At 35.0% G+C, this 27953-nt stretch overlaps 2 protein-coding genes and 1 long non-coding RNA gene across 14 annotated transcripts in view; 2 read left to right on the top strand and 1 right to left on the bottom strand.

Moving 5' to 3' along the window:
* Window positions 1-12071, top strand: part of LOC101741262 (partitioning defective 3 homolog) — a 55275-nt gene extending 43204 nt beyond the window's left edge. For 8 of the 11 annotated variants that reach the window (XM_038013428.2, XM_062670526.1, XM_038013426.2 and 5 more), the window contains 8 exons: window positions 677-837; window positions 1204-1326; window positions 2253-2373; window positions 3670-3813; window positions 5899-6037; window positions 6437-6504; window positions 6575-6679; window positions 7927-12071. In XM_038013428.2, coding sequence (XP_037869356.1) covers window positions 677-837; window positions 1204-1326; window positions 2253-2373; window positions 3670-3813; window positions 5899-6037; window positions 6437-6504; window positions 6575-6679; window positions 7927-8056 — 991 coding nt within the window. In that variant the 3' untranslated portion in view covers window positions 8057-12071. The remainder of the gene's footprint in view (window positions 1-676; window positions 838-1203; window positions 1327-2252; window positions 2374-3669; window positions 3814-5898; window positions 6038-6436; window positions 6505-6574; window positions 6680-7926) is intronic. The other 3 variants (XM_062670528.1, XM_012694041.4, XM_062670529.1) reach the window with 1 other exon arrangement.
* Window positions 555-16801, bottom strand: LOC105842231 (uncharacterized). Its single transcript, XR_001139957.4, has 3 exons — window positions 16515-16801; window positions 15679-15775; window positions 555-802 (listed from the first exon to the last, which is right to left on the bottom strand). It is a non-coding gene; the product is annotated as an uncharacterized LOC105842231 (long non-coding RNA).
* A 696-nt stretch (window positions 16802-17497) lies between these two features.
* LOC101742408 (diacylglycerol lipase-beta) overlaps window positions 17498-27953 on the top strand; it is a 76395-nt gene continuing 65939 nt past the window's right edge. For both annotated transcript variants that reach the window (XM_038013213.2, XM_038013212.2), the window contains exon 1: window positions 17498-18002. The gene's annotated coding sequence lies outside the window, so the exon portion shown is untranslated. The remainder of the gene's footprint in view (window positions 18003-27953) is intronic.

Below are 27953 nucleotides of genomic sequence, written 5' to 3'. Positions count from 1 at the left end.
AATAAAGTAACTGATGTTTCACTGCTATTTGAGCTGATAAATAATGATAGTATTTTTAAGTACAAGAAAATTTTTCTTCTGTATTATGTATGGTACACACAGACGTTAACTCATAATATATTTTTACGCTTCCTGACTCCAACAGGGAATCGAACCTGATGCCTGTAGTATCATTGTCAAGGTCGCTAACCATTAGACTAGGGGCTCCCAAACTTATTATATATTTTTTAGCGCCCCCATTTTCTCACCTACTTAAAAACCACTATAGCGAGAGCTCAGTCGGTGTCTAAGAGTCCTACTAGATGAAATTACAAATCGCCTCTACATAACACTCCAATTTTTTTTCTGGGTCTCTTAGCGTCCCCCTTTGGCCTGTAGCGCCCATATGGGGGCGTTATCGCACACTTTGGGAAAGGCTGCATTGGACCATCGGGGTGACCGAATCTAATTTAAAAAAAAAATTTGCGTTCTGCACTCCTTCCCTATATTCTCTATAAATGTGGGAAATTTCATACTCTTCCGTCCGCGCAATTTTCGTAAAAACGGGTACAAAGTTTTTGCTTCACGTATTAATATATGGATTATGAGTATGTATATTAGGAAATAAATAGCCTATGTTTAGTTAAGTTTGTGATTAGATAGTGCTTTAATTTATCTATATGTGTTGTGCGTGCAGGGGCAGCGGCGGCGGCGAGTCCGGCAGCGAGTGCGGAGCCGCGGCGGGCTTCAGTCGGGACGCCGTGGGGCGCCGCTCCATGTCCGAGAAGCGACACGCCGCCATGGACGCCAAGCAGACCGGCACCTACAAGAAGATCAAAGAAATCAAGGCCATCCATTGTGAGTTCAAACTATAACTACTATTCAATTTGCCCACTGAGTTTCTCGCCGGATCTTCTCAGTGGGTCGCGTTCCCTATCCGATGGTAGCTTCTGTGAAACACGACTTTGTTATAATTCTGACATTGCTGATGTACATGAGCAACGGCCTAAAATCACGGTCAAATGGGACGCAGGATTTTATTGCAGACATTGGTAAGCCAGCTTACGTCTCTGTCCGGTGTTAAATAAAAATAAATGAAATTAATATGAAAGGGAAATACATTAAATGAGATGAGAATAAATGAACTTATAATAAATGTTATATTTCTAAATTATCTTTACCATAATACGTGTAGTTTGATAACAAGATGATTATTTAAAACAGCAATGCAAGTTGGTCCCGCACTCGGTATGAGGAAGTCTTCCAGCTTGGAATCACTCCAGATAGCTATACAAGAAAACCAAAGGAATCCCAGAAATGAACCTATTTATGCGCGAGCGCACCCACGTAAGTATTAATTTTTTACTATACTAAAACAGCTTGGCGGGGAAGGGTGTGAGGAGAGACGGGCCCACGCTGCCCACGGACATCACCTCGACTACTCAGTTGAGTTCAGCTCGTCGATTACGACGAAGAGTTCGACAAGCGAACTAACCCATAGACACAGACAGCCCAATGAGTTTCTCGGTCGCGATTCCGATTCGGTGGTAGATTCCGCGAAGCACTGCTCTTGTTAGAGCTAGTGTTAGCTAATTCTCTCAAGTTGAGCCCGTGAGCTCACCTACCCGTCCGGGCGTAGGGGGAATAGCCTTTTAGGCTACCATCGAATAGGTAGGGAAAAAGTTGAGTTCTCTTAAAAGGGGCTCCGACGCGGTTTTTTGAACAGCAGAAATTTTTAATTATGAAACCTGTTATGTACGAAAACAGACAGACAAATTGAAAGTCTGCGTTTGAAGTTTTCTGGTATTTACGATTAAAAACGGACCTTAATTTCGTTTACTGTATACATAATAATAACAAAGCCTTTTATTCGGACAACAGATATACAATTAAGTTTCTTATACTACTGCACGTATTTGGTGCTTCTTTACTTTCTGTAAGTCCGTTTGCCAGTTGGCAAAGGCCTCCTCTAAAAAGCCTACTCCATTCTAATCTCTCTCTGGCTACTCTACTCCATGTTATGCCCGCAACCTGCCTGATATCATCGTCCAATCTTTTTTGTTGCCTGCCTCTTTTCCTCTTGCCTTCCCTTGGGTACCAATGTGTAGTTATTTTGTTCCATTTTTCTTTTCCTCTGACCAAGTGTCCCGGCCATCGTTAACGGACCTTAATTTCGTTTACTTTATACATAGGTCCATCCAACACGTCCGACTTTGATTAATCATAACAGTATTGTGAATGACCTTTCGTGCTTATAGTGAATTTGATTACAGCGTTAAAGCACTGGTTGACTGACGACAACGCCGGCCCGGATATCATCAGAGGATCGCCTCAACAATCTTCACTGTCGCACAAGAAACCGTCGCTACTCAAGTCCTTATCGACAATGTTCAGGTTTGTTTTATACTAAAGTAATCGTGAAAATCTAATTCACTACTTGAACTTCAGAGAAACTAAGAAATTAACATGGATTTTCGTGTAATGTGCAGCAGAGACTAATATTATTAAAGCTTTGCAAAATATAGAAAAAAATATACTTCACCTATTTAAATTACAACTGAGGATCGCTGTAACTTTTTGATGTATGTACACTTGAGCTTTTAAACCGTTTACAATTTGAGTAACTGAATTATTTATTCCAATACGCAGACCGTTTTCTCTAATTCAAAAAAGGGTTCAAATAAGGTAATAATACAATGGGCAACATGCGTTTAAAATTTAAACTAAATATATTATTGTATCGTTTCCATTGTATATCTTTTCATTTTCATGGACTAAAGATTTTTAATATGTGAGCTATTAAAATGTTCGTACGTTAAAATATTAGTCTCTGCCCCTCTTTCTCTCCCTCTTTTTTTTTGGAGTTATCAACCCGTCAATATAATATTATATTCATCTCTCACGCTAAGCAAAAGTTGCCATGGTAAACTTATTACATATGAATCGACTATTATCAAAGCCGGCAATGTGACTTTTGGACAGTTATTGGTAAATCAGAAAAACGAATTATTGACTTTGTATTCCATTGGCAGTCACAAAACTCTTCTGAACGGCATCTTAGATAAATAACAGGTTAAGTTAATACTTTATTTAATGCAGATTTTGAACCGTATTCTTTGAAGGAGACGATTATATTATTATTTTTTTGTATATGTAATATAACATTTTTTTGTCCAAATGCACAGATTGCCACCTTTGATAATAGACGACTCATATATAAAACGTTAAATAAGTGCACAAACATTTTACATTTTTCTGATTGGTACATGCGCGACAAGTATATTCTGGATACGGTTTACATAAAATGCGTTCTTAGTGAGCGCCTGCATCGCAAAAGGAGTACCTATTTATGACAATTTAAAATCTATCGGACGTCTAAATGATAAGCAAAATACTCTCATATTTTTTAATTTTTTTTTTCTTATATGTTTGGACGATCTCACAGCCCATCTGGTGTTAAGTGGTAACTGGAGCCCATAGACATCTACAATGTAAATGCGCCACCCACCTTGAGATATAAGTTCTAAGGTCTCAGTACCTATAAGTTACAACGGCTGCCTCACCCTTCAAACTGAAACGAATTACTGGTTCACGGCAGAAATAGGCAGGGTGGTGGTACCTAACCGTGCGGACTCACAAGAGGTCCTACCGCCATATATGACTGATGTCCACATTTTATTCGTGTCGCAGAATAGGGAAGCCCCACAAGAAGACTGAAGGCGAGTGCGGGCGCTCGCAGCCCGGCCGCGCCTCCGAGAAGTCGCTCTCTAGGGACGCGCTCGACCGACACAATCGGCTCGACGAGCGGCCTGAAGACAACACGCAACAACAAACGTAATATTGAAGTTAAACTTCTAATACGACCTCCAACAAGGTTGCGTTAAACATTTATCACTAACATACGAGAAAGAGAGAGCGAGAGTGAATGCGTGGCACTCGAACGCATGCGCGGAGTACAGCTGTTACAGGCCAGTGCGAGCGTTCGCAACGAGTAGCGTTCAATATTTTAATGTTATATTTAAAAAAAAATATAAGTTTATTATTCTATCTATAATTTAAAATATCTATACTTTTATACTAATATTATAAATAGGAAAGATTTGTTTGTTTGTTTGTATTAAATAGGCTCCGAAACTACTGAACCGATTTGAAAAATTCTTCACTGTTTGGAAGCTACACTATTCCCAAGTGACATAAGCTATAATCTTTTTTGAAAAAAATTAGGGATCCTTATTAAAACTCCAATAATGTAACCTAAGATGTAAAAAAATTACCTCAAATATTCTTTACATCGCGTGCCCTACGAAAACGATTAATGATAGAATAAAATAATGTACTACGACTTTGTAGAACACATCATTATTTACAAAAAGTGTCGCGACAGCATATGTCTGGCTATTATAGTTATTCCGCTTTAAGCGTTCTTTTATTTTAAAAAATAAAACAACATCAAATATCATTGAAATTTTTGTTGACCCGAGCGGAGCCAGAGCGGGCCGCTAGTATATAATATAAATGTTGAAGATGTCGCATCTCTTGTGCACAGCATTCCCTATTACAAGAGCAATCTGATTTAAGGATGAAAAATGAAGTAAACCACAATACTACATACACATCGAAAAAGAAGTTTCACTTCATTCACGCGCAGCGTTTTTTTTATTTTTTTTTTATTTAACATATATAGTTCAAGGTTTATTATATTGTGTTAGTACTATTGACGAAATTACGCGCAAATAGTGTAAATAAAACCAACTCTTTCTGAAGCAACAGAAAGGACAATGCCCAAAAGTGGGCCAACTTTATGTCAAAACTATTTGTACTTGAAAAACTATGCCTTATTTTTTCACGTTGTTTAGTTTATGTGTCAACATTTCTTTCAACGTGGCATTGTTTTCCAAAAAAATAAATTACTTATTTGATAACATCTCAAAACTATCCATGCCATAGTTTTTAAATTCGCCAATAGGCAAAGGGCTTAGCCCATACAGCCTTATAGCAAACCTATATGCTGTCAAACGAAAGAGTTGTTTGTGACTTGAACAACAAATTAAAAAAAAATAGCTAATGCTTATAATTCACAGGCTTCTTAGTTGATTTTTGTTCAATTCAATATTTATTGTAATAATAATTATTACTTAAAACCATGAATTATTTAATATTTTTAGATATTAATAATTCCATTAGTAAAAATATCAATGGCCTACCATTACTCTATTCTTATTATATATGATCAGAGAATTTTGGCAGCAACCCGAGTGAACCGTCACTTGAATTTTTATTTTAATGTTTTTTTAATAGTTTATTGTGTAATTTGTATTATTTGTATTTGTAATATTGTGTATAAAAGGTCTGCGTAAGCTCATGCTCAGTCAATGTGGTATTCGTCGAGTTGACGTCAAAACTCCCAAAAAGCAATAAAAAGAGATACACCGGCTTTTTATTGACATAAAAAATATATAACTTCGACAGACTAGGCTGTATAGGCTACGCTCTTTGCCTGCTTATTGGTGAATTTAAAAACAACAACAACAATATCGTTGCCGGCTTCCGGATTTTCATTTCATTTTATTATTATTATGAGGATATAATAATAATAAAATGTACGTAAGGGCTTATTTCTAGCAACATTAACCACAATTAACTTATTTAATACTGTAAATAATGATGAGAGCGATTATTGATTTCGAAGAAACCATTAACAACTTAATTTTAGCTGCAGAAAAAAAACAGATTTCTCTTAAACCTGGGTGAGAATATAAAAATCGTTTTCTGAATATGAAACGATATTTCTTTGTCTATCAAATTAAGTTAAAACCATCATGACAGGACAACTTTTTTTAGGGGCCCAAACGCCCATAGAAAATGGGCATTGTCTTTTATCTGATTTTAAACCTCTAACGTTCAGACTGTTGTGTACAGCTCTAGGACGGAGACGTCTCATTCGCGGCAGAGCAGCGGCAGCGGGGACCGAAACCAGCGTCGCCACCCCGCGCCCCCCGCCGCCCCTGCACCCCCGTACCGCGCGCCGCCGCACCGCACTGTAACCCAACAACAACAGGTAACAACGATCAACACTATTCATTCTTTACTGGTGGCGGGACCTCTTGTGAGTCCGCACGGGTAGGTACCATCACCCTGCCTATTTCTGTCGTAAAGCAGTAATGCGTTTCGGCTTAAAGGATGGGGCAGCGTTGTAAGGATACTCAGACCTTAGAACTCATATCTAAAGGTGGGTGATGCATTTACGTTGTAGATGTCTATGGGCTCCAGTAACCACTTAGCGCCAGGTGGGCTGTGAGCTCGTGCACTCATCTATGCAATAAATAAATAAAAATACGTCATTTCATACATCCTATGATTGTGACGTCATAAACTATTTAAAAAGTACACATGCCGACGATTCAAAGCATCATTAAATGTGCTCGGGAAATAATTTCCTTAATTTCTGGCAACACAGGCTATGGACAGCGCCTGGGGTCCCACGGGTCATTACGTTAACTACGAAGAGATACAACAAAACCTCAAGTGAGTTTCAATAGTAGTATAAAACTAAAACGATTAAATATTAAAATACAATAACTTAGTCAAAATTTAGTACTGATGAATATTCTAGTGCTCGACGCGAGAAACTCAGTGAAGTTCAGATCGGTCAGATGAGGAGGCAAGTCCAATCACAGAGAGCCAAGGCTGAAGAGGAAAGGTGAATATCTAATATTTTGTAATATTTCGACTCGCAATTATTTTAGGGATTACAAACACATCAGTGTTGCCATAACTGTATATTAACAAAGATACTATTCGTTTTTGTTAGTAATATTTTTTTTATGACAGCAAATAAGTCAGAAAAGTGTATCAATTTAATTATTTTATTTGTACAACTGTAATATCAACGTTACTATGAATAAATAAGATTAATGCTCGTTTTATTAAAATAATATTAATGTTTGTTCTTGCTCCGATCACATCGTGCTGGTAAGAAGCATGTGTTTTGTAAGACTAGTTTGATATTATAGATTCAAATTATAAAAAAAAGTCAGAAAAAATAAAAAATTCTATGAGCATTAAATTCAAAAATGTTTGATACATAGCTAATTTTTGCTAAAGCTAATTTAGTGACTGAAAATATTACGTTTTATTCGTAGTCACGGCATAGAGTACCTATCCAAACTGGCATTAAATGATAGACAAAGACTATATTACATCTAAAGTAGGCGTTTCTCTAACCATTGACAATATTAGATAGATAAAAAGAAATCACGCTTATCCTATATATAATGTAAATTGTTGTGTTTTTCAATTACATAATCGAGGCTATTTTTCATTTGTTTATGAGGTGACCTATAAATTTTACTAGATGTGTATCAGGTAAACCACGTGGGACGAATGTTTGGGTTGTTACAAAAAAAATATTAACATAGATTTAGAAACCGAAAATAATATTACCTTGAGATATTTCCTATGTAAAATAAATTTTAAATATTCATATATTCAGTAAGAAATTACTAGTAAGAACAGTAAATTGAAGATGTGAGTGGATGAAGGGGTTAAGTACCATTTTTAAGATTTTTGAGTTTTGACATTGAATGAAGGTGTTATGTGCCTATAAACAATATTAGACCTTAATCTCTCGGTTTAAAGGCTATTTTTAGAAATTGCATGCGATGGAGCTATGTACGAAGAAAAAGTACAAGTAACAAAAGTTTGTTGCCCATTTTCTCAAAATGAACAAATTGTATCATATCCCCTTTCATCCACTCATGTCTTCGATTATTAAATTATCCATAGCCCTACCTGTTTCTGTGGCAAATTCCTTCTAATTTGAAGCGCGGGACAGCCGTCATGTCATTTCAATGTGATTGTGACATCGAAAATTCTTATTTTTTATATTACGTCAATAGATGCTACTTTTATGTGATTTTTAATTTTTTTTTTTTTGTTGTTCTGAAGTCGTCGCGCCGGGGGTGGTTACCACTCTCAGCGCTCCTGTAGGGAGGGGGGAGCGCGCCCGCAGTCCAACTACTACGAGTACGACACCGCGCCGCCCAGACGACCCGGGAAGTTATCGCACTACCACTGAACAACAATACCTCTTCCTACTCCGCGGGATGAAGCTTCGACTGATCAACGTCGTTGCCCCATGTTGTATTAAAAACAATCTATCTGTGTGCATAACGGGAGTTTTTTAACGTTCTCGATAGCGTATAAGTTAACTATAATTTGAATAGAGTTGGAACGTTTGGTCACGTTTGCCGCTAGGGGCGCTGTTGCAACTGCATACAAATGCTAACTTTCACGCTATCGAGAACGTTAAAAAACTCGTACTAAGCTCACTAATGATTTACGAGTATCGATTCCATGACCAAAATGCTGTATAATAAAATAAAAAAAACAATGAAGATTCTTCTCTATGGAACGTCGAGTCTCTCATATCTGTAATTCAGTATATATTTGAAAATAAAATTATGAAAGCCGCCCTCAATACAGCTTCTGATTTGAATGATAATGGATGTTTTTATGTAATAAATCTTCATAATGCAATTTTACCAGTGGCTAAAGATGTCAATTTTCTGGACATCTAATAATTTTGTTAATTTAAGATAGAGAATCAACATATTGTAGTTCTACTGATGGCGGCTTTTCATTTGACATTGGCTCTCTATATATAACTACTTCGATACAGAAGGTATGGGTAGTTATAAGATTTATGGTATGACGTCATTGTTCCAATAATACGTAATTTACTTTTTTACTCAATAACATTGTGAGATGTGTCGAAACATTGAAGATTTTTTTTTTAAGAAAATTAAAATCTAACGTAAGGTTTTTATGTTTTTTGCTGCGCGAGGCTTAGGTAAAATTAAATTGCCTATCCACATATTAAAAAAACAAATAAATTAGTTACAAATGTTGTGTTAAAAATAAACTCACAACTACATCATTCATTTTTACTGGTGGTAGGAACTCTTGTGAGTCCGCGCGGGTAGGTACCACCACCCTGCTTGTTTCTGCCGTGAACCAGTAATGCGTTTCGGTTTGAAAGGTGGGGCAGCCGTTGTAACTACATATAACCTTATATCTCAAGGTGGGTGGCAGCATTTACGTTGTAGATGTCTATGGGCTCCAGTAACCACTTAACGCCAGGTGGGCTGTGAGCAAGTCCGCCCATCTAAGAAATAAAAAGGTCAAAAAAATCATTTTTTTGAAAATTCAAAGCTATTAGTAGAATATAAGATTGTACTCAACATACAAAAACACTAGTATACCTACAGGGTGATGACGATGTCGAAATGAGAATATTGTTTTGTCAACAAATATAATAAAAATGTTACCGTTGAATATCATTGCGTAAAACAGTGAAAGATGTTATCTTAGTAAGAAAAACGGAACGACATAATCTAATTGTATTGTTGCTAGAAATAGGTCAATGACCTCTTCGAAACCTACAGTAGTATGGTTATTTCTTCGTATTACAATAATGAAATGAAAATTTGATCTTGTGTAGGACTATTGAGTATCCATACTTTTATTTTAAATGCGAAAATGAGTTTTGGGTGTGAGTGAGAGTGCGAGGAATGAGTGTTATTATATTATGAGGGCATAGGATACCTTTGGCTCAAAAACAATTTTTACAAAGTGTTTATTTTATTAACACGACCGAAATTGTATTTAAAATCTATCATAGACACAAAAGCACTTCGTGTGCAGCTTTGAAACAATTCATTATTATAAATAAACGTGGTTCCTTTTCACGCGATACCGTCCCCATCTTTTATAAGACCGAGAAGTATAATCTTGTATACATAGCACACGATTGAAACAAACCCAATATATTTTGTAAGTAATAATTATAACAAATAATTACCGATAGCACTAACATATTCATAAACACTACGTTTGTTTAGTGATCTTAAAACTATACTTCTTTTTATTGCTATTTAGAAAAATATATCTGATATTGTAACAGAAATGATAAGATTTCTGTGTTTAGTGTTCTTTAAAAGTTTTTTTTTGTCAATGTTAAATATCACGAATCCAATTTGCAATGTGTTTCCGTACAACATTGTAGTACAGTTGTTTGTATGATCTTATTTTTGTGAGACTTTGCGTTTATTACTTATGCGTAAAAGAAAGATTAAATATTATTAGAATACTGTTTTTAATATAAAAGTTAGAATGATACTAACACATTCAAACTTTCTACCGGTAGGAAAATATATTTTATTCTTTCCATAGTAGGAAGAGTATCCTTTTTTAAAAGCAGACAACTTTATGGCTGACTTGGTGTTAAGTAATTGCTCGTTCTCATACTCAGCAGAGTGGCATAAATACCGCCACCCCATTGAGACATGAGGCTCCCTTGAGGCTTGAGGTCGAAGCTCCAATTGTATAACTGAAGTCTGACTTTCTCTTCCTATCATATATGGCACAAGATGGCTGATCAATCATAGATTCAAATGTTCACTTGAGAAATATTAATTAAACAAAGTTTATATTATCACGACCACATTTGTTATTCACGAAACATTCACAATGAAATACTCAAGATTTTATCATTGAATTAATTGAATATAATACTGTGTGTTTTTCTGAGTCTTATTCTCATTTTTATGATGCTGTCAAATTTATTATCCGACACTTTAAATTGTTTTGAAGTGTTTGAGAAACAAAAAACAAAAAAACGGAAATCTAAGCGTTAAATGTATTATAATTTTCAGTTAAATTCTCTGTGGTACATAATTTATTGTTTACCAAAACTATCTTATCTGTCCGTCGAAACTGAACGCATCTATTAAAAACAATAAAAGAGATTTTGAAATGAGATCTTATCCTTCAGACCGGGACGTATGAAAGCTTTCGCCGCAGAAAAGACAGTTAAGGCAGGTACTGGCATCTTGAAGCTTACGATCTCCATCATATACCAATACAGGATTTCTGAAAAATGTAACTTGTAATAGCTTTCGGATCTTGAAACAATTATAAGTACTTATTACATTTTTCCAACTATACTGAGATCTTAGAACTAATATCTCAAGGTGGATGGCGCGTTTACATCGTATATGTCTATGGGCTCCAGTAACCACTTAACACCAAGTGGGCTGTGAAATCGTCCACCCATCTAAACAATAAAAAAATACTACATTTCCTAGATGTTGATTTTTCGATAATAACTAATATCGTTTTCAATACAACAACAGCATAGTTTTCCTCACTTGAAAACTCAATTTATATATAAGTTCACACCGAATACTTATGTAAGAAACCATTACTTAGAGTGCGATTTAAATGTAATAATATCTTGGACATTCCTACTTTAAGTGACACCTTAAAATCAAAGAAGCTTTAATGATAGCATTAGGAATTACATGTTATATTAATAAGACAATTTAATTACTTAAAATATACAATTGTTTATGTAATTGTGACTGAATTATTAATTTTTTAGTATTATGTTAATGATAAGTTTTTAAAATGATGATTTCAAAATTATTAGAATTAATTTAGTAAATGAACGTTTATTAGTATAGTTTTACATGAAATTTGTGTATCTTTTAATTTTTATAAAAATGGTGATCAATAATATAATCTATAAAAATGGATTAGGTCTATTTTATTCTCATGTGTTTTTGTGATATTTAGTTACATCTCAAATGTATTTAGACTCTGATTTATTATTCGATTTTATGTTAATTTTCCCTCCTTTTATACAAAAATGTAAATACGAGGAATTCATGTTTTCTTAATTAGGATACAATTTTTATTCAAATATCTGAATAATAACAACTTGGATTAAAGTAAACAAGATAATAATAACACGTGACAGAATAAATTCGATTACCTGAACACTTTTTCTGAAGTGCTTAAGTTGTTTAAAAATTAAATAAAATATTGAATTTTTTTCTACGTTCAATTCACCTGACCTTTGTTTTATTGCAAAGCACTTTTGCATTCAAGTGTCCATATTTTTTGTACATATTAAATGTATATGTTATTTTTTAAGCGAAATCATTTTGTATAGTATATTTACTTACATTGTAGGTATGCAGTATGAACAATTGGCCATCTGTACCTTAATAAATGCGAGTCGTAAAGTATTTTGTTTGTGTATTCTTTCTTATTTAATTTCATAACTATATATTATTACTAGCTGACCCGGCAGACTTCGTAGTGCCTCAATCGATAAATAAAATACCTATACTTTTGTTTAAAATAAACTTAAAACAAACAAAAGCAATCCGTCCGACACATCAAAGGAAAAACAAAATTGTTATTTTTATTTAATTCCAAGGATTTTCATACTTATCTATCTTTTAAACCTTCTCTGGACTTCCACGAATAATTCAAAACCAAAATTGCCCAAATCGGTCCAGCCGTTCTCGAGTTTTAGCGAGACTAACGAACAGCAATTCATTTTTTTAAATATAGATGTAATAAAAACATTTAAAAACATCAGGTTACCATTACACCATTTGATAGGTGACTGGATGAAATTTAAAAAGCGTTTTATTGAACAGAACCGCACAGAGGTGTTGAGGTTTCACTAATATTTTATTTTTTTATTGTTTATTTGTGTGTTTATTTATTTGTTTGTTTGTTTCTTTGTTTATTTATTTATTGACTAGATGAAGGATCTAACAGTTCACCTGGTGTTAAATGGTTGTACATTGAGAACCCACCTTAAGACATGACATCGAAATGTCAATAATATGGTATTATTATGTAGTATTATTTTGTCGTCGTGGCCTAAAGGATAAGACGTCCGGTGCATTCGTGTTGAACGATGCACTGGTGTTCGAATCTCAGACGAGTACCAATTTTTCTAATGAAATCCGTACTCAACAACTGTTCACGATTGACTTCCACAAGTTAATCTTTTCAGATATTAAATTTATAGTAACAGCTTTTAGGTAAAATATGTGGTTTATACGTATGTAAATATTCCTTCATGAGGAAAAAAAATTGGCCGTCAAAGTAACCATCTCCAACAGTAAAGTAGAGTCTGCTTGAATGCACACATATTAATAATAATATCCAAAACATTTAACACAACAAGTACAATGGGCGGTCTTATGGCTAGAAGCGATCTCTTCTAGACAATTATGAAGTGGACAAGAATCTTCTAGTTCGTTCTCGAAGCCACTGGTACAGAGATACATAATATCTGACCAGGTAGGTAGGTTATGTATTCAAATAGAGCCAGTATGAGTTTCGGGCACATACTGTCAGTACAGTGGCAGTTGTCCACTAGGTGAACCATACCATTATTTCTATTAGATTTCCACGATGAAGAACCATCTTGTTATAAAGTACAGCTGTAAAACTCCTGTATCTAGGCTATTGATATAGCATTTAGGTCGTGTGGTGTATTCATGAGATATTGTAATAAGTTAACCGCTTAAATATAAAAGAGAATAGAAAAATTCTCAATTTTCAGCATATATTTTGTACGTGGTGATTTCATGTTTCGTAACTCTTTAAAGGTTTAATGTCTGGTTAATTATAAGCATTATTATATACCTATCTTTATTATTTTCTTTTAATCCTTTTCAAAGTTTTTTTAATACATTTTTCATTTGTATTGTCATTCCATTTAACCTACAGACCCTACCTAGCCTTGAAAGCCTTACAAAATACGACGTAACTGATGATTACTGACAATGAATATTATTTACTGTATGAATAAACGTCATAAATATTTCATAAATAGACGCTTGTGTTTTTTTTTATATTTATTTTTTATTGCTTAGATATGTAGACGAGCTCACAGCCCACCTGGTGTTAAGTGGTTACTGGAGCCCATAGATATCCACAACGTTAATGCGCCACCGACCTGGAGATATAAGTTCTAAGGTCTCAAGTATAGTTACAACGGCTGTAGTGTTAGGATTATCTCGAAGTATAACCATTGTTTGGTCATATAATCCATTCTCATTGCTTTAGATCGTCTAGCACCTTGACAATACGATCATTAGGAAGGGCAAGGCCATACGTCGCGTGCCTCATCACAGTTAATGTACCGTGCTCTTGCCCTTTATCGTGGCCCTGTTGAATCAACTGCCCCTGGCAACTACTGAACAGACATAGTTTATATCACTAAAGTATATTATACTTTAAAGATAAAGGTTAAGTGAAAAACTCCGAAGTGTTGTAGGGGACACATACGAGATAAGACCAATAAGACTCTGAGTACCGCCTAATAAAAACATTAACCCTAATTGGTAATCAAGTTAGTTAAGTTTTTTTTATTACCCTTGTAGGCAGACGAGCGCGCGGCCCTGATGGTGAGTGGTTACCCATGTTGCCCAGGTTGCCCATGGACTTCAGCAATGCCAGGGGCAGAGCCAAGCCGCTGCCTTCCTTAGTTACCTTAGTTAGAGTTAATTAATTAGGTACTTTTAGTGGTCATTATTCACTTTAAAACAGGGTCAAATTATGAAATTCTAACACACGGTGACAGTTTTGCACGTTGTGCTGATTTTGTGAAAAAATATATCATATAAACTGATTCTAAGCAAATAATTGGTCCTCTAACGTCATTTTTTCTCAGAATCAATAAGAATCGCTCCGTACGTAAATGCTGTGCTGATATGTAATTCTTTAGCCTACACTGGAAACTTCTACATTGTTTTAATTGCAATATACGCACAAAATAAAACACTACTATAGTAGTATAGATGCGAGTAGATAAATTTCAATTTTTTGTTTTTAATTCTAAATAAATTCCGTAAAATATTTTCTTATTAGAACGGCACACGAAGATATTAATGTCAGCGTTTACAGCTTACCCTGAGGATAAGTAAGGTGTCTTAAATACTGTAATTACTCTTTCCGTTTATAATGTTAACACAGTATATATTAGCAGTCACGAAAGTGGTATTTAAATGTTAACTTTGTCAATATTGATGGAGTACCTTGGACCGTATGCTCATAAACCGTTTCGCATTCGTTCTGATCACCATTTTTTTTATTTATTTTATTGCGTAAGCGGATGGACGAGCTCACGGCCCACCTGGTGTTAAGTGATTAGCGGAGTCCATAGACATCAGTAATCCGAATGCCAACACCCACCTTGAGGCATGAGTTCCACGTATCGAAACGCATTACTGCTTCATGGTCACCTCATCGGTTTGCGTCAAGAATAGTCAGAATTGACATTAAGCCTTAAAATTACTTTCTTTTTATTACACAATAAATAGCAGTATAAATTTATAAAAAGCTTATAAGTTTCTGTGTCCTTTGTGCTTGCAAATAATGTGGTTAGTAGTGGTTACAGTGAAACCCCATGACGTGAGCGCTGACGAGGTCAAAACATTCAAATGTGTAGGCGAGATATTTATCTGCAAATGACGCAGCCTAGATTGCTCAGTTTGCAGGTAGCCGATAAAATTGTCATGCCCATTTAGTTAGATAGTTAAATATTTAGTAAAGCCAATTTGAATAAGAACTACAATTAGTAGAGCGAATAAACAACTATAAGATTTGAAGTAAAGGATAAGACGCCCGGTGTATTCATATTGAGCAAGGCGAGGTATTGATTTAAACACTGTCCAGGTGTTTAAATCCTGCAGGCAGGTTCCAATTTTTCTAACGAAATAAGTACTTAGCATGTGACTTTCACATTATAGTAATAACGTCGTGTACTAAAAAACAAATCCGCAAAAATTATAGTTTTTGTAATGACTATAAAATTGAGACACAGACCTCAAGCCTGTAGGCGTGGGGACTGCATTAATGTTTTGACGTCTACGCGCTTTGGTCACCACTAAGCACAAGGAGGTCCGTGAGATAGTTCATGCGTCTGTAAAGAAAAGAGTTTTAAAATCTATGGTTTTTTTTTTCAAGAAAATATGTAAATTTGGTTTGGAGCTCGTTTGAGAGGTTCATTAGATTTTTAAATTGCCTCTAGAGTTAAGGTGACGCGTTTCGAGCAGGTTCAAAGGTTCGAGCAAAAACGCGGAGATAAATAACAATGACATGTTTCTAACTTTTAATTGAATTTATATAAATAGATATAAATATGTTAGCTATTCCTAAGTAAGCAATTTCGATTTTGACCTTCATCCTATTGTGTTCGCATCGGTAAATATGGAGATGACATTAATTACATTAGATTACGGAAACAGGCGAAATAGTAAAACAAAGCGCTACGGGTCCTATATTGGGACCCTACCTAACGGATTCTCTACCTAGCACGAGTGCTGTTCATATTTTTTTTATGAATGAAGAATTACTGGTGGCCCGGAGGCCTTTTCAGTTTCTCTAGGAAAGGAGAGCGAGCAAAGGCTCGGCGTGCTATTCACACGAGTTTAGGAAAATTCGTTACTGTTATCTTTGTTTACGGTAAGACTAATTTACTTTCTAGATTTATTTCGTGATTCATTAGCGAAAATGTACAATGTCACAGATCAGAAGTTATTTATTTCTTACCCGAATGTTATTGCATTAGAAAATAGACAAGACGTTTCTAACATCGCGTTAAGATTAACCCTGGCAGGCAGAGGTCACGACCTAGAAAAAGAAAACATTACGCAACTTACATGTTGCCTCTTAGGCCCTCAACGGATGGGGCCAGACTAATACCTTTAATCTTGATTTATAAGAACTTGGTTAGGCTCCACCGTTAAACTGAGTTCATTTTATATTTAATAAGAAACCAAACAAAACACAGTATATTTTATTTCAAATATGTTACGATGTCTTCGCATGAATCGCGTTTCAATAATATTTTCTGTATAATAAATATACCACATAAGTACTTGTGACTAGTTTTTTTAAAGTAATCCTCTGTCTTCAAGTTAGAACTTGAATGTCAACTGAATATCATTTACATCATCGATTAACGTACTTAAGTAAATACAGTAGAAAAAGTAATAGTTGCCATACAATAAAATATATTTTTTACTAACATTAATATAATAATTGATAAATTTGTTATATTTTTAAGTTGTGTTTAAGTGTGTATATAAATATGTATGTGAATATGTGAGTATATGATATAGATTATATATAGATATATGTGTAAATTTTATATTATTATCATGATATAAAATTGTGTACGTTGTTTGTGTGATTATATATATATACCGTGTATGTGTTTGTATATTGTATAATGTAGTTTGGTTGTTTCACATTAAGTTATGCACCTACCACAGAATTCTCTACACCACCCTTAGTTGACTGGTAGAGAATGCCTCAGGCATTAAGTCCGCCATTGTACTTATGTGCATTAAGTTGAATAAATAAATAATATAATATATTATATATTATTTCCTCCATTAACCAATTCCTTTTCTGAAAGAGAACATACAGTAATTTCATTATTGCTTGGTGCTCTTTAAAGGCTTATATAAATATCGAATGCGATTCATCTTGCATCATCTTGCGATTATTGGTGAATATGCATACCTACTATGCAATAATATTCGAGTTGGCTCCGGAAAAACTTGTATGAAAATGGGCCGTTAGCGAAAGTGAGTTGTGCAGCCGACGCCGCCGACGATTTCTAGGGCGACATCGTGCGATGTTGTCTATTCTGTTGGCGAGTGCGAGCGCGACGGTGTCTGCCCACCTCCGTGCAACGTTCGAAGTCGGACCGGCACACCGTCGATGCGCCCAGTCTCGCAGTCACTGGCTGTTCTGTACCGCGGTTCGTTGCCAATTGCTAACCTGACAACTTCACGTGCGCTTGGGCAACGCGCTCGATTATTTTCATGCTTTATTTCTGTGCCACGTTATTTTGATTCAGTACTTTCTCAAAACATAATTAAAAAGGGCAACGCTTAGATAGTGAGTGAGTTTGAGTGACCGCGTTAAGAGTGGTAAGAGGCTGTGTTTGCACAAAACGAGCGAAAGCGGTCGAGCGTGTGCTAACTTTGAAGGAATTCATCTGTGTAAATGTTTTCCCTTGGAGTGTCGCAATGAAAATTAGTGTTAAAGTGTTGAAACATCATCTGTGAGGAGTACTACATTTATATTTATGCTGTAAAACATATGCTTATGTAAGCCTCAATAGACGCAAATAACAAGTAAGTACCTATACAATAAATGTATAATGATATTTTAAATAAATCGTAGACAGTTTATCTCTATAGTTGTGAACAGTTTAATGTTTAGATACACTTAAAAAATATAAATGTATACATATTTATTTTAATATAGGTACACAACTTATATTTCATACTATACTTTCGTAACCCTTGTCCTGGTGAAAATGGAAAGGACTCCGGGCCACCAGTAATCCTTCGATCATAAAAAAAAACAAAAAAATACTTTCGTAACGGACCAGTGAAACAAGACTATCGCTGAGAATATCCTGTATAAACTACTACTTTATGATTTTACCTACGGCGAAATATATATTTAATCTGCAAATTTGTTAAGACTCCACCCGGGTGTCGTCTGTTGATGATAGATGCCAAGAGCCTTCCCTGAAGTTCCAACAACGACAGAATGCCGCCACGCACCCGGAGACATGAGATCATAAAGACTTGTTAGTTTCTTATGAAAAAATATTCTAATACTATTACAATAATTAATAACATTTGTTTGTTCTAGCGTTAATTAAAAACTGCTGGACGGTTCAATTTAAAAGGAAATAATGTTCAAAACTAAATTATCAAAATCAATTTAACATTTTTTCCGTCAACAAAACACTTCAGATAAAAAAAAACATTTGAAATGTTAACGAATATAATAAGAATATTCAACAATAAAAATGTTAGAATGTTACATGTCTATACCAGTTAAAGGTTGCTTAAGCGATCTGGGAGAGAAAAAAAACCTGTTAAATTTCACAAGTTTAAATTTAGTTTTATATTATAAAGTATTCGGAACAAGCGACATAGTCGTTCGTCGTAACCATCCGCTAATGTCCGGGCTGGCTCCGTGCCGAGGTGACTCGTTTACATTTGTTTACAAATATTATAAGCATAGACAACTAGAAAGACATTAACATCATTACCCACTTGAGAAACTGCCTATAAAGAGGCTGTAAAAATCACTTCCTATAAACTCACACAGCGCTGTGAATCTCATAAAAGCATGCATGTTAATAAAATAAACTAATACAAACTATTGGCACTTATATTCATTTACAGTATGTATGTGCTAGTCGATCTACTCTTTTCATCACAATCTTTGCCGAAAGCCAAATAAACAAGTATTAACATTTTAATATCTTAGAATTAATAAACTTTATAGAGATATCGCTATCGAGAAGGCTTGCATTCATGGATGCATATATTTTATGTATGTATGCCGAAAGAGTCATTTATTTTGATCATGCGATATGACGTCACGTACACTGTTGCAATTATATTTGTCTATTAAATCTGAACTTGAACAACTGAAAGCTGTAAAAAACACTCAACAAGTAAGATCATTTAATTTGCATAAGCTCAATTACGTCAGCGTAATGTTGTGAAAAACATAGGTCACAAAGATTGTGGCGCAACACACGGTATTTTATTTAAAGACATAATGCAATATAATATTATGTTAAAACCACATTCGAAATTTCATATTTTGTGTTCCTATGAAGTAAGGTCTTTGTATTTTGTTAATTTTCTATTGTAGTATTGGAAAATTCCGTAGCGTTAATACTGTGTTCAAATCTATTAAATATCTATAAATATAATAAAAATAATATATACACTAAATAATATATACATACTATAGTCCTAAGCGGGTTGGCAATATGGTCGTTTTTTACTTATTCCTGTCGTGAAGTATTCGTTCGTTGAAGTAGATTAGTAAAATGCATGCAGCTCAGACAATCTTAAATATAACTTCGGAATCCTCTTGACATTAAGGCAGCAGAGTTAGTTTGTGCCGGTAAGGGAGTAAAAAAGATTTTAGAACCTGTAATTTCAATGGTACTTGACCAAAAAAAAAATGACAGTAAAAAGTGTACGCAGATAAGATAAGACAAGTGGATCCGGATTCCTCTAGCACTGCAAGAGTTCTTATCGGTCTTTCCTAGCTCGCCCAATACGATAAGGTCGTAGGTCAGATATTATCTAACCGGTCATGTCGCCCTAGCTTCGTATTTACTGAAAGAAAAATCTATTATTGAAGAATTATCACTTGGTATTTATATATTCCAATTATACGTTGGCATAATAATAATTAGCTTTGCGTTATTGTATGCTAACCTGAGCTCGTCGTTTGTAATTATTTAGATTTTAATACTTAAATGGATACATTATTTATAATTTACAAGAATTCATGATCAGAATTTTAAATTTAGTAAGAATATTTAGAAACGATTTAATAGAAGGAGTAGTCGAGTGGCTGCATTCACGTTGTCAAGTCTATGGGTTTTAGTGACCTATTAATACCAGATGAGTCCATAACCAACATTTTTTTAGTAACAATTCATAGTTGATGGCTTGTTTGATATCCTACTTTGTAATTTCAATAGCATCCTGGTTTGAATCAATTATAATTATCGAAGTGTGGGTATAACACAGGAAAAAATCCTAAAACAAACAAAGAAAAATTAATTTGACTAATTAAAAATTTCAATCTATAAATATTTAAATTCAGTTGGACTAAAACAAAGAAAGACAAACGAACCAGTTAAGTCGTAAAATAATTCAGTGAACTACTAAATTTATCACACTTCAATCTATCCTTCGAGTCAGCTAAACCAATATTTACTTATTCCGAGAAGGTCACCAGTGTAGAACTGGTTCTACACCGAAAGCGACGAAATTAAACAGGAATAAAACATCGCTGTGTGATGACGGCCCAGAATTGCACCACCCCTATTGGTCCCGTGGGTGTCATGAAAAGCGACCAAGATATTTATTTAGTGTTTTTTTATTTAATAAATTTTGTACACACAGCTATTAGAAGAAACACGACAATAAGGATACAAAGTACAATAAGGATACAGAGAGATTACTTATTTCATGTTGAAATCTCTTCCAGTAGGCCAGCAAAAGGAAAGAAGAATTAGGAACACAAACCTAGTGCTATTTACTGGCGAGCAGAATTTTCTGGTGCACCGCGATCCTCAACCGGCCTTTACTAGTGGTAGATCGCTTTTGATGGTAGGTAGGGTAGTGTGGGAATGAGTTGCTCGCTGCGGGCATTTCAATATTGCAATAATTGTTACGTTATAATACCTTTTGTAAAAATGAATATTTAAAAAGAAAATTCTAATATAAAAAAAAGACATGCCCGCTGAGTTTCTTGCCAGTTCTTCTTAGGATGGAGGCTAGTTTTTGTGAATTGACAGTAAGTCTTTTTGATGGTCAACAAGTATGTACTTCCATTTATGTTGAATAAAATAACATTGATTTGATTTGATTTGTATGCCACTATCCAGTAGTATCCAGTCGCGAACAAGGATTGTGTTTAAAAGGTTAAAAGCCGTTATTCAGTGCAGCTGGAAAGTCGACTTGAATGACTTCTACCAACTCCGTTAGACACTAGTACGTTCAGGTCTTCAGCCGAACTGCTTATTGCAATGGAAAAAGAACTTGCATTTTACGAATACAAACATAACAAGTACTTTGTATAAATTTTAGTTGGATGTTGTTGGTCCCGTCATCCGTTCTACGCATCTCTGAAATAATTGTGCGAAATTGTGAGTAATTACTGGTGGTAGGACCTCTTGTGAGTCCGCGCGGGTAGGTACCACCAGCCTGCCTATTTCTGCCGTGAAGCAGTAATGCGTTTCGGTTTGAAGAGTGGGGCAGCCGTTGTAACTATACTTGAGACTTTAGAACTTATATCTCAAGGTGGGTGGCGCATTTACGTTGTAGATGTCTATGGGCTCCAGTAACCACTTAACATCAGGTGGGCTGTGAGCTCGTCCAACCATCTAAGTAATAAAAAAAAAGGTAAAATAGTCCAGATTATTATATAAGAGACTGACCTAATGTCTCAAGTGGATATTCACGTTGTAGTGTCTACAGGTTTTTGTAAATTTGTATTATATATTATGTATTTACAACTCCGTAAATTCGTTTTTGGATTATCGCTTTTAGTCCTTAATACAATTTGGTATAGGAACATATTAACGTTGAAAGCCTTCGTGTTTACTTACTCTCTTACGTTAATAACAAAATGTTCCTTATATAAATGTGTTTGTATTGAAAATTTCATATCCGAGACCTTCGCTTTTAGGGCACACCATTTTGCGTGTGTGGGCGTTGGGAGCAATGTTTGTTATACAAACTATTAGAGTCTTACCCTACATTAATTTTAATATATTAGGGACGAGACAAATGGTAGTTGCGGATTTAAGAAAAAATGGAGTTTACTTATTTAGAAAATCAAACACATTTAGAATCGCCGACCATATCCAATTTAGTAATAGATCGCACCAGTGCTTCATTAGCTAAGCACTTTCCAATTGCCACAATAAAACTCAACACACACTAATGCTTTGGAGTGCGTCCGGTAACAACTGGTGGTACTGGTGGTAACTTATTATTGGTGGTAGGACCTCTTGTGAGTCGACACGGGTAGGTACCATCGCCCTGTTTATTTCTGCCGTGTAGCAGTAATGCGTTTCGTTTTGAAGGGTGGGGCAGCCGTTGTAACTGTACTGAGACCTTCGAGCTCATATCTCAAGGTGGGTGGCGGCAATTACGTTGTAGATGTCTATGGGCTCCAGTAACACTTAACATCAGGTGGGCCGTGAGCTCATCCACCCATCTGAGCAATAAAAAATAAATACTCATCGGTGAACTATCATATTAATTTTAAAAGCTAAGATGTCTGAAAAGTCAATCTAATAAATGTCGTAACCAGAATTTGGTCCGTTTAAAATAATCGTATTAAAAACGATTGACTAGCTATATTATCTATCAAATAACAGAAATATATTTCATAAAAACCTGAATCGTTAAGTTTGCTTCTACAAGTTACGAACAACAACATTATAATCGTCGGTCTAAAGAATAAAAAAAAAACACACGCTCGGTGGGCCGATCTCGTTTCACACTAGATCCGTAGACAAAATAAAATTCTAATGAATACATTACTCAAATATGAGAACTTCGGTATCAAGTCGCAACGTAGGTAGTTGATTCAACATTGTGATATGATCTCGGGTTCCAATGACCACCCAGTGGGCCATAGTAAAAACTTCGGGCTGAACATGAAAAACTCACATTGTATTGAGAATTTCAATACAAAAACATAATTGATTGCTTAATAAAACCGAAACACCGATGACAGTCTGGCCCATCCAGCTATGGAATGAGCTCCCCTCCACGGTGTTCCGATGACAGTCTGGTCCATCCGGCTATGGAATGAGCTCCCCTCCACGGTATTTCCCGAGCGCTATGACATGTCCTTCTTCAAACGAGGCTTGTGGAGAGTGTTAAGCGGTAGGCAGCGGCTTGGCTCTGCCCCTGGCATTGTTGCTGAAGTCCATGGGCGACGGTAACCACTCACCATCAGGTGGGCCGTATGCTTGTCTGCCTACAAGGGCATAAAAAAATAAAAAACACGCTTATCCGCAAAATATATTCATGTCTCTTTTTGGAAATTATTCTCTCTATCTATCACGTCAATACTTAGTCATGTTTATAATTTAATTGCTACGATTGGTAATGATAAAGAAAGTGAAGCGTGATTAAGTGTGTTATTATGAAAATCATTACGAAACAAAACTCGACGAGCTTACTGCGTAGTAGCCGTGATACTAGTGTGCTATAGCCGACCAAGTATTTAATCTATTCCTCGCTTTTGAGTTTAGTGAACAGAAACTAAAGTTAAGGCATATCTGATGAACCCAAATTCGATTAGTTAAACGATCAACTTGATTAGATACAAATCGTTTGAAATGAATAGATATTGTTAAAGAGAATTTGAACCCATTTGCTACCGTGATCAGCAAACCTAGACTTAAACTATTTTGTACGATAATACAACCGTAAAAGAGTGAAATAAAAAATTAAAATAAAATAAATAAATAAATTAAAAAAGTGGAATTTCATAGTAAAACACATATTATAGTATAAAGAATTAAAATATTATAAGTAAGCAAAATATAGTTTTTTTTGTTCGGTTTTCGGAAGCCACACACATAATTACGGCATACTCTTGTATTTTTATTGTCATTATATCATTTTTTTCCGACAATAATTATGTTATTGTCATTAACGTCAGGAATAATACAATGACAATAAAAAAATCGAGATAGAAACGTATAAGCAAAACATTTTAAGCAATTAAAAAAATACTAACTGCCGCCGGCTCAAAATAAATCATTAAAAAAATATATTAAGTAAACGAGGTCAAAAACAATATTTTTTTTAAATATTTTCTAATAACGTAAATTATTAAATGAAAAAAAAATACCCAAATGTATTAAAATAATAATTAAACTGCGAAAAACAAGCTACGTTAGTAAATGTATTGCGGGGGCCAATTTAACACCACCAACGGTGCCAATTTTTTTGTTACTTAGACGGCAATACTTATTTGCAATAACTTTAATAGCATGTCGTTCGCACTGTTCAGTACTATGGTTATAAAAATATTGTTGTATTTTATTTAGACCTTGAATTATTACTGTACTTCGATTGAGCACTTTGTTTCATAAAAATGTCATGTATAAAACTATAATGAAAATTCAATAAGCCTCGTCAATTATTTTTTCATGAATAGTAAACTAAATTTGTTATTGAAAATCATTACATAGTATAAAACAAAGTCGCTTTCTCTGTCCCTATATAATATGTCTGTCCCTATGTATGCTTAAATCTTTAAAACTACGCAACGGATTTTGATGCGGTTTTTTTAATAGATAGATTGATTGAAGAGGAAGGTTTATATATATAATAAAATCAATAATAATTTACAGTTTCTGAAGCGAAGCGAGGGCGGGTCGCTAGTATATAATAAAAAAAAAAAAATTTAATAATCAGGTACCAAGGATTGAGTATTTCAATTACAGCGCATTTGAAAACTACTTTTATCCTAAGATAATTGTCTGCTGTACACCGCTAGCATCGAATGGATCATAAATTCCATTGGCTGTTGCAAAAAACACGCGCTTATGAACATAACGTTTTTAGATTTTAACCATATAAAATATTACGTCAATAGTTATATGATTTTTTTGCAATAATAAATTTACGTCATAATCACGGATATTAATTTTTTTATTTAGACAAAACTGAATGCTTGTTTATTTATGTTACTTTATGTTGCTCATAAATTCCTACACGATTTCCTTCGTTTTGTCCCTGACTTGTACAGTAATGTGATATCGGTCGATATATCGTTATATACATAGTTTGAGAACACGCTTAAATAACAAATTGTTCTTTAACTTAATATCTTTTTTTTTATTCCTGATCTGAATATTAAAGCGTAGTTATAAAATTATTGTATTGTTATCAACTTTTGATTCGTTCGCATATTTTCAAGCTAATCACAGGTCTTGAAGTCTACAACAACAAAACAACAAAACCATACGTTGAACATATTAAATTAATAAAAGATCCTTAAAGCAGCTTAAAAATTTAACACATAAAACATTCTCCACTCAGCCTTGCTGAGTCCGTCCTTGCTAGCCTATCTGTCCTGGTGAAACTGAAAAAACCTCCGCGCCATCTGGAATCTCTTCCTCCTGAACTTTTCCCTCTTATGTATATGCGAATCAGTGCTTGGTAACGACGCTATTGAGTCCGTCAAGTAGCCACGGAAGCTGGTTGATAGGCACATTAATGACGTTGATTAACCTCGTGTCTTAAATTGATGAGTGGCATTACAATACAGAGTCTATGGGGACCCGTATTTGCTCGACAGTAAATGGGCCGTGAGCCGTGTCTTTTCCGCAAGTTTAAACATGCTGAATGATTCTCTTTGACTGTTGGTTACTTAAGCTATTAAAACGATACAATTACCATAAAACTATAAAAGTATTCAATAACAATATTTCGTTTTATAGACGTAAATACTAAGGAAATAAATGATTAGGTATGGTAACTTTACTTGTTGGATTTCAAGCTATAAATACTGTAATATTAACAATAGTTGTAAATAATTACTGTGACTTAAAGGATATAATCCTTACACTAATGCACGTTAAATATACGTGCGAGATACGCAGATCAATTCAATAACACCACTAGACCTTGATTTGATAATGTTCGTCATTACTACAATATCAATAATATGTAATTAAATCATAGGGTAAATATCGCTCATGGAACCATAGTCCTGGCTGAGCCTTTGCTCGCCCACCTGTCCTGGTGAAGCTGGAAAGGCCTCCGGGCCACCAGTAATATATCAATCATCAAAAAAAAAAAAGGAACCATAGTAAATTGTCATCCTGTGCAAAAATCACTTTGCCCGGCATGGAGCTTTCCAGTCACGGTAACATACCGCAAGTGTGGATCTAGTACACGCTAATTCAATATCACGTTGATTTTCTTAGAACATTTTTCGTTAATGAAGCAGTAATCGATTTTTGCTTTAGTTGGTATAGTTAATAGTTAACCCTTTCAAAACTGGCGTACACAATTGTAGACATAAGATATAATTTAAATAAACAGCAGAATGCAGATCTCTATCGTTACATTTATACGGATAATATTCGTTGTGCTTGACGTGACTTCATTCGAAACAAAGCTCGGATCCTTAAATACGATAAACGATTATTTTAAAACCCCACTGGTTAAACAAGCCAAAGCCAGTCTTTTATAAACATCAAGATGTTGCCTTGACTACTGATTATTTTAATAGCAGTATTTATTTTGCTGATTTACTTAGATTGTCTTAAGTTTTCAGAGTTATGAAGTGAATTAGAAATGGCTTTTAACCGAACTTTTCAGTTAAATTGATGATATTACTCTCCCCGCTAACCAGAAACTTAAAAAGTGCGGCAAAAGCCGATTCCTGGGATTCAGGAATAGAATTACGAAAATGTTACTTTCCAAATGATTCTTGTCCACCTGATGGTTGTCTGGAAGAGATCGCTCTCAGTGATAAGACAGCCAATTGTACTTTTTTTTGTATTTAATGTATCGCATTGTTTATTTGTTTTTTGGTGTACAATAAAGAATACTCTCTCTCTCTCTCTCACTTCGTTGGTTCAACCTGGGTCTATGGAGGGACGAATTTTGTTCCTTATGTTCCATGCTCTAAGGAATTCTTCGAGAACTTCTTCTTTTTACCATCTCACCTTCCGCCACCGGGGCAGAGCTCCATCCATACTACCTGACACTATTTGCGTTTATGCAGTGTGTTTCCAGAAATATTTTTTGCCACGGACCATCCGGCTTTGAAATTTTTTTTTTCATTGTATATCTACAACTACTACTTACCATCAGGTATGCTAGTCTACCTAGAAACACAATGAATTATAGTTACAACGGTTGCCCCACTCTTCAAACCGAATTACTGTTTCACGGCAGAAATAGGAGGGGGTGGTGGTTGGTACCTACCCGTGCGGACTCACAAGAGGTCCTACCACCACTTGGCTGGCAGGAGTTTGATGAGAGAAGCCGAAGATCGTGCTCAGTGGCGAACAATTGGAGAGGCCTATGTCCAGCAGTGGACTGCTATAGGCTGATGATGATGAAATTATTATGAATTAATATGGTGAATTATTGTTATGTTTCAACTAATGAAAATATCCAAGGGAATGCCATAAAAATAGATGTTGCGTGTTCATTCACTTTGTTTATCCTCGGGGTAATTGGCTAATTAACAAAGACATGTACGCATCGTTCTATGAAGGTTGTTAAGGTACCTCCCTCTGGGTACCGCCGAGCCTCTTACCCCCGATATTGCTCCCTTGTGGCGTATTGATTACATACCATATATTTCTATACATAATATCTACATGTCTACATTTTTATTATAATAATTTATGATACGTACATTTTATTGCACTAGACGTGTGAATGAGCTCACGGCCTGACTAAGTGTGGATGAGCCCCAACGCGAAGCTGCCATTTTAAGTAGAATTGTATTTTTTAAAAGCTGTTCAACCTCTGAAT

The sequence above is a fragment of the Bombyx mori genome, chromosome 10 (assembly GCF_030269925.1).
Source record: "Bombyx mori chromosome 10, ASM3026992v2".
Taxonomy (NCBI): Eukaryota; Metazoa; Arthropoda; class Insecta; order Lepidoptera; family Bombycidae; genus Bombyx; species Bombyx mori.
The sequence above is the reverse complement of the archived record's forward strand: the minus strand, read 5'-3'. Positions and strand labels throughout refer to the sequence as shown.